General features: G+C 36.8%; 1 protein-coding gene across 1 annotated transcript in view; it reads right to left on the bottom strand.

Annotated features, from left to right (window-relative positions):
- The window catches only part of LOC147571242 (EF-hand calcium-binding domain-containing protein 13-like), a 176006-nt gene that overhangs the window by 11424 nt on the left and 149076 nt on the right, over positions 1–15506 (bottom strand). Inside the window, 4 exon segments of the mRNA XM_086696508.1 lie at positions 9852–9893; positions 10274–10384; positions 10968–11027; positions 11696–11797. Coding sequence (XP_086552634.1) covers positions 9852–9893; positions 10274–10384; positions 10968–11027; positions 11696–11797 — 315 coding nt within the window.

The following is a 15506-nucleotide window of genomic DNA, read 5'->3' as shown; positions in this document are numbered from 1 at the left end:
TGCTCATAAAAACTTTAGATTTAGAAGTTATCAGGCACAATGAGAAAAAATGAAATCTGGCCTTTTGTAGCAACGTGGATGGAACTGGAGAGTGTGATGCTAAGTGAAATAAGCCATACAGAGAAAGACAGATACCATATGGTTTCACTCTTATGTGGATCCTGAGAAACTTAACAGGAACCCATGGGGGAGGGGAAGGAAAAAAAAAAAAAAAAAAAGAGGTTAGAGTGGGAGAGAGCCAAAGCATAAGAGACTGTTGAGAACTGAGAACAAACTAAGGGTTGATGGCGGGTGGGAGGGAGGAGAGGGTGGGTGATGGGTATTGAGGAGGGCACCTTTTGGGATGAGCACTGGGTGTTGTATGGAAGCCAATTTGACAATAAATTTCATATATAAATAAAAAATAAATAAATAAATAAATAAATAAAGAAGTTATCAGTCACAAGTTACAAAACTATTGTGCTTCCTATGTGTAAAGCAATGGAAAACAAGCTAAAAGTATCTGCATCTGCAGGAGATAGGAAACAATACAAAATGACCCAGGATAGCCGAAAAAGAGAAAAAAATGCTTAGAAATGAAAAGAAGGGGGAAAGAGGAGGAAGGAGGGAGGAAGGAAACAAGACAGCTGTATGGGAACATGAAGGGGACCTTGAACCACATGGAACTCATCCTCTACCCACTAGTGAATCTAGGGCTGCGGGAAAGTCCTTTGGGACAATCCTTGGTTTAGTGCCAAGTAGCGGTGGTGTGTCTTTCCCGAGCTTCCTAGTGGGCAGCTCACGGTGTCTATGGGGCACTCTTACTGGTGCACACCGTGCATATGGCATTGTCTGCACCCACGGAGGCCGGAGCTACAGCCAAGTGGGTACATCACCACGTGGTTAAATCTTGACTCACAATAACGCGGATCTGTATTGAATGTGGAAGATTTCGATGTTAAAGTTGAAAGGGTAGTCAGTATTTCTATACCACAGAAAACAAGAAATAAGGGTGCATGATATGCTTTCATATTTCTTCATTATGTTGGGATTTAAACTTGGCACAACAGTAAACACGTACATGTGATAAGTCCTCTCATAATACAAGTGGTTTTCAAACCCTAACAAATCAATCTTCTCACCAGGAAATATGTTACACAGCAAATGGAAAATGAAAGAAAAAAAAAAAAAAAACAAGACAAATACACTCCTACTAAAAGTCACACAAAAAAGATGTTTCTATAAAGAACAGCCAGAACTGGGCGGGGTGGACAAGGGAGCGTGTGTGTGTGCGTGTGTGTGTGTGCGTACAAGGGCTGAGGAGTGAGGGGTTAGGTCTACTCATATCAAAAGACTATAAAGCTGTTATACTCAACACAATTTAGAGCATGAATAAGCAGACCAATAGAACAGAATGGAAATTCTCAAAATAGACAAGTGCACATAGAAATCAAGTATATAGTTAGGATGGCATCTCAAATTCAAGGATGTGGTGACAGACTTTTAAATAAATGATTTGGGACACCTGTAGAGCCGTTTTCAAAAAGATAAACTAGATTTGTATTTCCCGATGGAATGCAATGTGAAATAAACAGTATTACTTATGAAGTATTCTTGTCAAAAAATGTTGAAGATGAAAATAATTAAGCCATCAGAGCTGACTCCTGGTTTATGAGGAATACGGACAACAGAGAAACGAGAGATGAGAAAACAGACAAAAACGGGTAAATTTAGTAGATGGGAAATTTTTCTTTTTTTAGTATATAGAAATGCTACCAGACGATCGGCAACCCAGTTTCTAAAAAAAAAATCAGTGCCTAAAAAGAAAAGACAAAGAAGGTAGAGGAATAGCTGTAGAGTACGTGAGATTTAAGTGTCATAATAGATGCAGTGTGTAAAGCTTGTTGGGTTCTTTATTTGAATAAGCTCACTGTAAAAAATATTTTAAAGAAGGGAAATTTAAAAATAAACTGTATAATGGTATTGCAGTCATGTAAAAAAATCCATACTTTTTAAAAAAAAATTTTTTTTTTTAACGTTTTATTTATTTTTGGGACAGAGAGAGACAGAGCATGAACGGGGGAGGGGCAGAGAGAGAGGGAGACACAGAATCGGAAACAGGCTCCAGGCTCTGAGCCATCAGCCCAGAGCCCGACGCGGGGCTCGAACTCACGGACCGCGAGATCGTGACCTGAGCTGAAGTCGGACGCTTAACCGACTGCGCCACCCAGGCGCCCAAAAAAATCCATACTTTTAAGAAGATGTGTACTGAAGTATATAAGGACTAAATGAAAATTTGCTTTGAAATAAATAAGAGGGGCGCCTGGGTGGCTCAGTCGGTTGAGCATTGGACTTCGGCTCAGGTCGGGATCTCGCGGTTTGTGAATTCGAGCCCCGCGTCAGGCTCTGTGCTGACAGCTCAGAGCCTGGAGCCTACTTTGGATTCTGTGTCTCCTTCTCTCTGCTTCTTCCCCGTTCATGCTCTGTCTCTGTCTGTCTCTCAAAAATGAATTAAATAAATAAATAAGAAGCAAGTGAGATGAATCTTCATAACTGTTGAATCTAGGTTCATTCTATTATTCTTTATTCCTTATCATTCATTATATTATTCTTCCTACTTTGTATATATTTGGAAATGCTCATTAGAGCCAAAAGGCAGAAAGAACCCAGATGCCCATCAAAGGATGAGTGAATAAACACAACATATACACATACAACAGAATGTGTTATTAGGCAACAAAAAGGAATGAAATTGTATACGCATGTTCACAGAACATATTCACCATCACTAAAATGTGGAAGCAACTCGAGTATCCACTGATGGATGAATGAATATATATACCTATAGTAGAATATTATTCAGTCTTAAGAAGGAAGGAAATTTTGACATATGTTACAACCTGGATGAAACATGAGGACAGTAGGGTAAGTAACATAAACGAGTCACGGAAATAGACACTGCATGATTCCACTTATATAAGGTATTTAGATTAGTCAAAACCATACAGACAGAAAGTAGAAGGGTGGCTGTCAGGGGCTCGTGGCAGGGGAGAATGGGAAGTGTTTTTGTTTTTGTTTTTGTTTTTAACGGTTATTTACTTTTGAGACAGAGAGAGACAAGGCATGAACGGGGGAGGGGCAGAGAGAGAGGGAGACACAGAATCGGAAACAGGCTCCAGGCTCTGAGCCGTCAGCACAGCGCCCGACGCGGGGCTCGAACTCACGGACCGTGAGATCGTGACCTGAGCCGAAGTCGGACGCCTAACTGACCAAGCCACCCAGGCGCCCCTAATGGATACAGAGTTTTAATTTTACAAAATGAAAAGAATTCTGGAGACGGATGGTGGTAGTCATTGCACAAAAAATGTGAAGGTGCTTAATAACACTGAACTGGACACTTAAAAATGGTTAAGGTAGTAAACTTTATGTTATGTGCATCTTACCACCATAAATAAATTGGAAAAAAGGAAGAATGGAATACTGATACGTGCTACAATATAGATGAACCTGAAACCGTCATACTAAGTGAAAGAAGCTAATCATAAAGACTACATACTATCCCGCTTATATGAAATGTCCAGAATAGGTAAATCTATAGGGACAGAAAATAGATTAGTAAGTTGCCTAGGGCTCGTAGGGTGGTGGGGAGAGAATAAAAGGGTGATAGCTAAAGGATATAGGGTTTCGTTTTGGGGTGTTCTGGGTATTCACAGAGTCCTTTGATAAAGCTACTAACTATAATGAAATTGTAATTAGTCCCAATAAAGTAAATGATAACCCAAAAAGGGACATTCGGTGCCTCAGACTAGAAGGACATGGGGGTAGAATGGGGAGACGACAAAGAAGAAATTGGAAGAAAATAAGGGAAGTTTCGGTCTCGATCTCTGCATTGTCTATGAAACCATCTTTCTACCATGTCACTGAGACTTGAACAGACTGCAACAGATTACAAGGTTCCTTGAGCGGAGCACCTGGGTGGCTCAGTTGGTTAAGTGTCTGACTCTTGATCTCAGCTCAGGTCATGATCTCATGGTTCGTGGAATTCAGTCCTGCGTTGGGCTCTGTGCTGACAATGCAGAGCCTGCTTGGGATTCTCTCTCTCTCTCCTCGCTCTCTGACCCTCCCCCACTCTCTCTGTCTCTCAAAAATAAACTTTAAAAAGAAAGAAAAGTCCTATAAAACTTACAACACACAATATTTGAGTGGGAAAATTGATCTGAAGACATAAATCTGAGTATTTTGAGGATATAGGGATGATGGGGGAAAGGAAGTTTTTTCAGAGAGTGTTAAATGAAATAATGAACTACAAACAGAACTTCATTCTGCTCCCTGGAGTTTATAAAAATGAAGAAATAGGACTTTTACATTAGGAATTAATCCCTCCTTAAGATCTGCAAATATCTTCTGAGTGCTTTAGAAATTCTGGTATGCGTGTTCACAAGCGCTAACTCCCTTCAAAGACACAGTTATTTCTAAAATCCTCACCATTAAGTAGCAGGTTTTCGGTCAGCTTTTTCTGTTCCTTTTCTGGGAGCTTAATCCTCATTTCCCCCAGAATGCTGTCCAAATTACCCACATTACCCTTCCCACCTTAGGAACGCAATAGGGATGGGAAATAAGAAAAATGGAATGTTTCTACAATATTAAAAATGCATTCGTTTCTGTGTATTATTAACTTAATTAGCCCGTGCTAAGGATATGAAAAAAGAGAGAAAGTGTAATTTATGTCTTCATAGTATCATTTAACATTTTAAATAGGAGTACCAAGACTCATTTGACTTTTCTAATTATCTGGAAAAATTTAATAGGATGGGTAAAACTAGAACCTGTCGCCTTTCACCTTATCTTGGGACAACTTGAGACAGCAAAAGGTGCCTAAGGTATATTTTAGCACCTTAGGGCTATTAGACCACAGATCTCATTGCTACAGACAAGAACAGGAGCCATTCTCATTTTCCTGAACTCCCAGGTCACTTCCACTGAACCATTGCCAGTACTTCACTTCAATGTCTGCGGTATAGACCTAGATTTGATTTTCCAATTTAAGATGCTTTTTCATCTTACTTCCATGCTCCCTATCCCTCTGACTCTTCTCTGGCCTTTTGTGGCCTGTGGAAACCTCAGCATTACTTATGATTCACAGTGAAAGAAGTTGTTGATATAATAAACTTAATATAAGTTTTTAGGATAGCATTCATTTCTATTTAGAGATGTGTTCTGTGAGTTTTTAAAATGTCTTCTTAGTGCCAAATTAGTGGCTTTCGAGAGTCTTTCCATCACTTCCTAAGCCCAAGATTTCCCAAGTGGTTCAATGCTATATTAAATGCGCAGCATTAATTTGTAGATTCTGTCTCATATTTTTAGGTTCCTTTTCTGTAAGATTCAACCTCATGTTTTCCAGAACAGTGATTGTTGTTATATCAACATGATTGTTGATATCAATCATCCTCACCCCTAGGAAACTGAAAGAAATAACACCAAAATGTAGTCACTCTTAAATGTGACCAAAACTATTAATTCGTGGATAATATATAGTTACAAGTTCTAGCACAAAAAACATAGCTAACTACATTGTTCAAATATTTAAAATATGTTCAATAATAGAGTTAGAATAAAATATCTTCCTTTGGTCAGTCCATAGAGCAGAAAGCTTTAAAGGTAATCGGTGAGCTACTCAGTGAAATACACTAGTGGGGATAACAAATTTCATCCTTCCATCCAATAAGCATGATTTTTTTGTGGATGATACCCAGAGAAAAATATCTTTTTCTGAGTAAATTTCTTTAACCATTACTAATTTTTTTGTTTATTAATCACTTTTCAGACTAGACTTATTTTCTTCTTTGCCACAAATTATAAACTTTTCAATAAGTTATGGAACTCTATCCCCCAGGATAGAACATACATTGTCTGCAAAAGTATGGGCGGATTAAAAGAAGCATAAATATGCTATCAAAATATCTGAAAAGTGGCAAGTATCAAAATTTAACATCTTATGTATATTTTCATCTTTAAAGGCCTTCATTGCACAGCAAAGGAAACCATCAACAAAACAAAAAGGCAACTACTGAATGGGAGAAGGTGTTTGCAAATGATATATCCAGTAAGGGGTTAAAATCCAAAATATGCAAAGAACTCATACGACTGAACACCGAAAAATGACAAATAATCCAATTTAAAAATGGGCAGAGCACATGAATAGACTTTTCCAAAGAAGACATGTAGATGGCCCACAGACACATGAAAAGATGCTCAGCATCACTAATCATCAGGAAAATGCAAATCAAAACCCAATGAGATATCACTTCACACCAATCAGAATGGGTAGTATCAAAAAGATAAATAATAAGTCCTGGTGAAGGTGAGGAGAAAAGGGAGCCCTTGTGCACTATTGGTGGGAATGTAAATTGGTGCAGCCACTCTGGAAAATAGGAAGGAGGTTCCTCCAAAAACTAAAAATAGAAGTACCATATGGTCTAGTAATTCCACTTCTGGGTATTTACAAGAAAAAAATGGAAACGCTAATTTGGCAAGATACTATGCCGTTTTGTTTGCTGCAGCATTACTTACAATAGCCAAGACGGGGAAGCAACCTAGGTGTCCATTAACCGATGAATGGATAAAGAAGAGGTGGTACACATACACATAACGGAATACTACTCGGCCGTAAAAAAGAATGAAATCTTGCCATTAATGACAACATGGATGGACCTGGAGGCTATTATGATAAATGACGTAAGTGAGACAGAGAAATACAAATATCATATGATTTTGCTTACTTGTGGAATCTAAAAAGTATAACAAACAAACAACAGACTCATAAATAGAGAGAACAGGTGGTTGCCAAAGTAGAGGTGGGTGGGGGATTAGGTGAAATAGAAGATTAAGAGGTGCAAACTTCTAGTTATAAAGAAAATAAGTCAGAGGGATGAAAAGTATAGCATAGGGAACAGAGTCGATAATGTAATAACTATGACAACAGAAGGCAACTACACTTACCATGGTGTTTCATAATGTGTGTAATTGTTGAATCGCTATGTTGTCCACACGAAACTAATGTTATATGTCAGTTATCCTTTGATTTAGAATAAATTAATGAAAAAGGCCTCTGTGCCAACCATCAGCCTATCCTGATAGATGTATCAGCTTTAAGAAGCATACAAATCAAAATCTCACCAAAATTCGTTATTAAGCAACAGAGAAGCCATCATTTCACAAAGTCAGACTTTACCTTTCCATACAGTACAAATATACTCTCAATGATTTTTAAAAATATATGAAACGGAGAAAATAAGGCCACTCTTCATTCACTGGCACCTAAGGCACTTATTGCTGGCCCTCTAACAGGCAGAACCCCTCCCATCCATTTATTCTTTGTAATTTCTCATTTATTTCCATTTCATACTTTTCAATGCCTTCCTTTTCCTCTTCTCATTTTAAAATTTCAGAATCACAGTGTATTCAAGAATAATAGCCAGGATTTCTCAACCATGGTCGCAGGATTTCTGACTAAAGCCACCTCATTCCCAACTAAGAATGAGAGGACCCCGTAGGTATGTCTTCGTAAGAGAAAACAGTCATTACCTTGTAAAAGATTTTTTTGGACAATCTTTTTCACTTAGATATGAAATAGAATTGTTAGAGAAATTCTCACCATCGACTGGCAGATTGTTCACCAACTCTCCCTGTTTCTTATCTTTGAGTTCTATCCCCATGTTTCCTGGAACTTTTTTCATGTCATTGACCTCAACCTCTCCTTCAAAGCAAAAGAAGGGAGACTTCTGGTATTACTGTGAATGATGTCGTGATTCCACACAATTAAAAAAAAAAAATTGCCTTTGTAGCATTACAGCTAACTGCTGAATGAAAAGAGACCCAGCCTAAAAAATAGGCCTTTGGGCCTACAGAGGTTTCTTGTTATTTCTAGTATAATCTCTGAATGATAGGCAGGGCAACAGAGCATGCGATTATGAGTATAAACTTCGCAGTGCATTAGAATGATACAGATTGCTGATCTAAATAGTTTTCTCAGCACTTTTATTGCTTTGAGATCGCCTCTAACTTTACCAAAACTTTCCTTCACTTTTTACTGTGTTAAACTGGAATTTAGCTTTCCGCCATAAAAGAAGGTATGCTAATTATTGGCAGAGATTTCAGATAATGACTTGGGAAACAACAAAGAGCGCTGAAGTTTTATTGCTAAAAGTTCTGATAATCTATTATCTAACTGTAGGCATTTATACATAAACATTTTTATAAGATGTGTAAGACAGATTTTAAAAGTCCATGCAATCATGATGTGGAAAGAGCATTATATTGTAATTTAGTGGAAAGAATTTGGTTCTTAGATTTCTAGTAGCATCTTACTCTTAGTTGTTATTCTATTACCTGTTTTGGCTTTTATTCCATCCATTCCATCCATTAAGATACCAACATCAAAGTTCCCATTAGCTGTTAAAAAAAAAAAAAAGACTTAGTTGGGATCCAGAAAATGATAGATAGAGCTTTAGAATGAAAACATAAAGTACCCATACTGTAAAAAAGCTTAAGGCAGAGTCCAGTATTTCCACTATTTTATTTGAGTCCATTTTTAATTTTTAATTTCAGGCTTTCTGGGGTTCAATTTGTATTTGCAAAATGGACTCGGAGTCTAGGAAAAACATTTTATGATGCCACACTAGTTCATAAACTCTACAGGACAGTTCATGCTCTCTGTGTTCATCTTTGTTCTGGCAGGGACAAGACTCATGCAGGTACCAAGAGTAAAAGAAGTAAAGGCCATAATTCTCATCTCTTGTCTTTTACTAACATACTTTCTCCTCTTCTTTCTTAATCACTGCGTCCATTTCAGTATGGCTGCTGACTAATTATTACTCTACCACTGCAGTAATTGCTATTAGTTCTTTATGACTCCAAATAATTATTATTTTTTCTTATTCTTTTCTGCTCTTTTCAGTTTATCTCTTGATTCATCTTTCCATACTCATGAATTATTCATTTATTAATTCATACATAAAGGGAGACAGATATAAAGCCTCACTCCAAGGAACCACCAAACAGACCAAATAATGACAGTTCTTAGGCAATAAGGCTTTGAAAGAGCTCCAGTTCCCCTCTGCTCCCTCCAGTGGTTTCCAGGCTACTAGCTTTCACTGCAAATAGAAAATGTTATTTTTCAAGGCTATTACGGAGCTGTAAGACAGAGGATGGGAATAGGGCAAATTAAAATATCACAAAGCTCACTATTCTTACTGAGATTCAGTCTTTTTTCTCTTAAATCCTCCCAGATTGCAGCAAACCTTTGGTTAATTTCCAGTTCTGAAAATGTTAATTTTGACCATTTTTGCCAGTTTGCTCATTGCTCTTATGGAGGAGAGAGTTTTTCGGTGGTTCCTATTCTGCCTTTTATCTGACATCCCCAAGTGAGTTTCTGAAGCTAAAAATAACCTCTGGCAATTGTTGATAGTCCCACTTAGTTATTTTTTTCCAGATGTCCCAGGGAAACTTAAAAGCATAAAGAAAATAAGCAAATAAAAAACTAACTACATGTTTTTCATTGGTACACAGTAGTACTTGAAAATTAAGGAATGATTCAATAAAAATATCTTTTGGGGAAAAAAAAAACTCACCCTATCAGAAGGGTATAAAACCCATGGCAAAGACATAACTAAATAGTATATGAATCATGTGAAAAAAAATATTTTTTCAGGTAAGAGGCAGTATTCAGTAAAATGTTTCTAGGTGATATTGCTTGACCTCAGTGGATTGTGCTCAGCTAAATATATTCTTTTTTGGTTTATTTAAAGTGGGGATTACTTTGTGATGCATCACACTTCAATCCTAATATTTTATTTAATACATACAATACTGACCTTGAATCGTGAAGTCTGGTCCAAGGATATGATGATCCATGCCTATATAGAAGTGGCAAAAATGTCATTCATATTGGCTGAAACCAAAGCCCTTGTTCCTGTGAAAACTACTAACCTGACTGAGGCCCCAGCAACATTCTCAGCCTCTACTAGAATACTAAGAATTGTGATACACTAGACATTAAGTTCCTTGGGTCAAGGACTATGTCTGTATTTCGTGGTCATTGTATTTCTGGCACTGAGCAGAATACATGCTATATAGTGCTCAGTAAATATTTGTTAAATAAACGAATAAGTATCAACTTTAGATTAATATATTGAGAGAAAAAATAATTCTTATTTCAGCTACATAAGTCCTATAAAAAATGTCAGCTGCAAAACCCAAATTTTCATGAAGGCATAATGATATCTAAATCACTCACCATCAACTGGTACATCTGAAGCATCTGAAGCAACTCGTACATCATTAAGTTCCTCAGCTGTAAGTCTGATTGCCATGTTTTCAAGAATAGAGTCAAGGTCATGGTCATCATCTTGCAACCCAACAAAAGAGAAAGATACGAGGATATTAAAATAAAAATCAAAATATAATATAAATTCCTAATGTATGGTGGTATCAATTTCATCATAAAAAAAAGAGGCTAAGGACATTTAAATTTTTAAAGAGAAATACTAATGGACTAAAATTATCTATTCATTTATACCCAAAATATCCCACACTGAAGATAAGCTTACATAACACAATACATCAGAATAAGGCTGAGACACCACTCGGGTTAATTTTAGCAGCAAAAACTGCAAATATAATAGTTATTTTTTATATAAACATTTATACAAGGAGATTCAGTTTGGTCACTGTATTTCAAGATATACTATCTTAAATTTTTATAGCTGGGCCTAAATTTTATTATTTCCACATCAAAAATCTAGGTAAACCTAAATATTTAGAACACCTTTTAAAAACAAGACAGAAAATTATTTAATCAGTAGGAACATATGTGTGTATTAAAACTAATCATGGAAATATATATGAGAATGGCAGGGGGCAATATTTAATAAGAAAAAAAGCAAAACACAAGAGTCTCAATCTGACATCTTTATTTGAATCTCACTCACCTTTTACATCTTCTGCACAATTCAGCAAACTAGTCTTATATATTTTTCTACTAGCTGTAGCTGCAAGAAACACATAATTTAGGTCATAGAGAAAATATCTAGACATGCTAAAACAATATCAAATATCCAAGTTCAGAAATATACAGCATAAAATAATTTGCTCCTAAAATTTACCTAGTATCTTCTAGAAATAATAAAACAAAAAATGTAAACGAAATTCTTAATATGGTAAATCAATTCTTTAGCACCTGAGACAATTATTAATATTTGCCAGGCCAAAGCAAAAACACTTCCTTATGTTGTGTTTTTTCTGAGTCCACATTTTTCCCCCTCTACTAGTAAGGATAGTTCTACATCTCTCCTCGTCCTCCTCCTTTGTCCTAGAGGTCTTAACCCAAGGCATCTCAATGGAAGGAAAAATAACTATCAATATTCCTTAGTCCAGATGGCAAGACTGATGATTGATGAGCCTCTTGATTTTGACATATTTTTAAATGGCAATTTATGTATTCCTAAATATGAAAAATAATTATCTTTAGAATTATGGATATTTTTAACTCTAACTTCTAAGTGATCTAGAATAAACATGGAGATTTGGATTATACAAAATTTGTAGGCTATAATTCTAATTCCCTCAAGATTCTACCTGATACTTGCAATGGCTGAACAACTCCCTGGATGACTATATTAACTCTCTTGAAGACTATTCTGATATTTGAAATGCCCACCATTAATTGGAAGTAATTTCTTTAGCTCCGAATGCTCTGGTGAGGACTCTATCCCCATATTTTGCAAGACATTTTCCAGGTCACTGAGGTCAACTTCTCCTCCTGCAGAACAAAAGAAGTAGAGAAAGATGACACTTTAAAAAATAGCATAATTTCCAGTTATTAAAGAGAAATAAAGCATAATGATACCTGCTAAAAAATAAGCAGTCAGCTACAGACACAAAATGAACAGTGTTTCTTTAACACTGGCAAAAGAGATGCTCCCATAATAATGGTTATAAAGTAATATTTCACAATTGAATAAGGTTCATATAATTTAAAAATTATTAGAATAATAAAGATGATCGGTACAAATAACTTAATATAGGGTATGGAAATTAAGCTAGAAATCAATAGCAAAAGCTACTAGGAAACTCCCCTAACTTTGGAAACTAAAGAATGCCTCTCTAAATAAATCATGTGTCAAAAAAATAAACCAAACTGGAAGTTAGAATATTTTGAATTGAGTAAAAATAATAATATTACATATTAAAACTTAAAGGATATGGTAAGGTTGTGCTGAGGGAAATTCACAGCCTTAAATGCATGTAATAGAAAAGATGAAAAGATCAATAACCCAAGGTTCTATCTTAAAAAGTTAGGAAAGAACAGCAAATTAAACCCCTCAAAAGGAGAAGAAAAGTTCTAAGGACAAAAGCAGAAACTACTGAAATGAAAAGCAAACTTTAAATAAAATCAATACAGCCAAATGTTGGGTTTTGGAAAGACCAACAAAAGTGATACATACCCGCACTAAGACTGACAAAGGAAAAAAAGAGAGAAAGCACAAAGAATAAATATTTCTAATGACAAAAAGGACATTACTAAGAATAGCCAAGAAGAGTTTAGAGAAGTAAATAAAATTGGGAGGATTTATGCTTCAGATATCAAGACAGATTAAATCTACATTAAAAGAGTAGGTATACTGGTGCAAGGACCAGCAGATAGACCAAAGAACAAAAAGAATAAAAAGTCCACACGTTTATTATCTTTGATTTATGAAAAAGCTAGCCTTACATTAAAGTAGGGAAAGGATCATCTTGTCAATAAATGGTGAATATCCATTTAGAAGAAAAAGGGACCCTTATCCCACATCATGTAGAAAAATCAATTGAGTGGATTATAGATCTAAATGTGAAAGGAAAATAATAAAGCTCCCACAAGATAAAATAGGAGACGTTTTCATGACCGCGGTGTATGGAAGGATTTCTTCAACAGGCTCCCAAACATTCTAACTATAAAAGAAAAAAGGTTGACTAATTCAACTACGTGTCAAAGAGAAACTTTTGTTCATCAGAAGATAAAATACAAGAGGAGACACCACACAGCACTGCCAATGCCCCCGCGGAGAAGCTGAGATCACCACCGAATTTGAAATATTTAAAGTGGATTCAAAATTGTTTCAGTAATGCAGACAATTAAGTGCGTTGTTGTGGGTGACGTTGCTGTTGGTAAAACATGACTCCTGATATCCTACACAACAAACACATTTCCGAGGATGTACCGACTCTTGGTGACAACTATGCAGTCACCATTATGATCGATAGGGGGCCATACACTCTTGGACTTTCTGATACTGCGGGGCAAGAGGACTATGACAGATTACAACTGCCAAGTTATTCTACAAACGTATTTCAATGTATCTACGAATACATTTCTACAAATGTATTCCAGTCTGTTATTCAGTGATCTCTGCCTCCTCATTCGAAAATGTGAAGGAAATGTGGGTGCCTGAGATAACTTACCACTGTCCCAAGACTCCTTTCTTGCTTGTCGGGACCCAAATTGATCTTAAAGATGACTCCTCTACGACTGAGAAACCAAGAACAAAGAGAAGTCTATCCCTCCGGAGACTGCCGAAATGATGTGAAAAGCTGGCCCATGACCTGAAGGTGGTCAAATATGTGGCGGGTTCTGCACTCACAGAAAGGCCTAAAGAATGTATGTGACGAGGCAATATTGGCTGGCCTGGGGCCTCCAGAACCAAAGGAGAGCTGCTGCTATGAACAACTCTCCAGAGCCCTTTCTGCACTGCTGGTGTCAGCATTGTACTAAAAGCAATGTTAAACTAAAGATGAAAAATTCAAATTCATTTCTGCAATAATGACAAGTGCCTTGCACCTACAAACATGCACTTGTGTGAGACAAGGCCCATAGGTATGATTCCCTTCCCTTTCTCAATATTAGTTAATTCAGTAATTGTGTATTGTCAGAAAGGGATTAGTACTAGGTTTTTATCTTGTTTCAAAAATATTTTTTTTGTTGTTTAAAAGCAAGGCATGCTTGTGATGACTCTGTAATCGACGAATTTGGGTTGTTAAAGCTACTCCCAGGCTCCATCCACTCTCGAGTTGCAAATATTTATGTGCCCAACATGAAAGCAGCCAAATCCATAAAGCAACTATTAATAGATATGTAAAGGAAGAAATTGATAGCAATGAACTAACAGTAAAGGACTTTAACATCCCACTTATACCAAATATATAAAGCAACTATTATTCTGGAGAACAATCTGGGAAATCCAGTTTTTTTCTTTTACCTTTATTGGCGGGGAGGAGAGAGTATGTGGGCATTTGTTTTTATTTAGTCATGCTTTTTAAATTCATTAGCCACTGGACAGCTCTTAGGGGGAAGAGGATGGACTGACTCCACATTCCATTTCCTAGATCAAGTTTAGAACACTTGTCCCCCACCTGGTGCTCTTAGGAAGGAGTATAGTAAATGCCTCATTTAATAACATACTCATAGTTAAAAGTTGCCTTTTCTCTCCACCCATGAGTAGGCCCAGTACTGGATGAAATTCCTGAAAGTAGGGAGAACCTGTCTGGCCCCTCCTCTTTTCTAGGATGTACTCTATATGTGACTGTGACTTTCAGGGAAATTTGATTGCCATATGCTATTTTTTTGACGTTACTTTCTAACTTCTTTCACTGATAAATGAAGAAAAGTGTTTTGGGGGGTATTTTGAAATACATCCAATGGATTGAGTGTGTAATTAAAAAACATTTTTCCCTATCAAAAAAAAAGACGATAAAATATAAGTGAAAAGTCAAACTATACAGCAAGATATTTATAGTTTATATAACCTGCAAGGGACTTGTATCTAGAGTACATTAAAAAAAAAAACAAACAAACAGGTAAAAGATAAACGAAAAATGCAATAGGAATTTCTGGGAAAGATGGCAAGGTAGGAGGATCCTAAGCTCATTTGTCTCATGGATACCCCTCGATACACCCATATCAGTGTAACCAACCCAGAAAATAACCTGAAGACTGTCAGAACAGACCCCCCACAGTTAATTGAAGAGAAGAGGCCACAATGAAAAGAATGGGAGGAATAATGGAGATGTGGTTAGAACCAGACCCCCAGGAAAACCAACCACAAATGTGAGGGACGCCACAAGCACGGAAAAGGGAGAGGAAGAGATCTCCTACCAGGCACCCCAGACATGGGTGACCTGCACTGTAAAGACAAACCCCCATAATATTTGGCTTTGAAAGACAGAGGGGCTTAACTTTTTTTTTTTTTAACTTTTACAATCACTGGAGCTTAACACCTAGAATTTTAAAAATCAGTTGGCTTGGCTCTGGGAGAGCTGGAGGGCAAGAGGAAACAGTCTCCATCCTTAAAGAGACAGCATAACAAACAGCCCTGCAGGGATCCAGCATAGAAGTGGCAGTTTGAAAAGTGGCTGGGATATAGAGAAAGGAGATTTATTTACTAATCTCAGAACTTCTCCTGGAAGGGCAGGGATCTTTAGGAGACTTCTCC

This window comes from Puma concolor, unplaced genomic scaffold (genome assembly GCF_028749965.1).
Source record: "Puma concolor isolate L17-30 unplaced genomic scaffold, mPumCon1.1.hap2 unalloc_scaffold_38, whole genome shotgun sequence".
Classification (NCBI taxonomy): domain Eukaryota; kingdom Metazoa; phylum Chordata; class Mammalia; order Carnivora; family Felidae; genus Puma; species Puma concolor.
The sequence above is the reverse complement of the archived record's forward strand: the minus strand, read 5'-3'. Positions and strand labels throughout refer to the sequence as shown.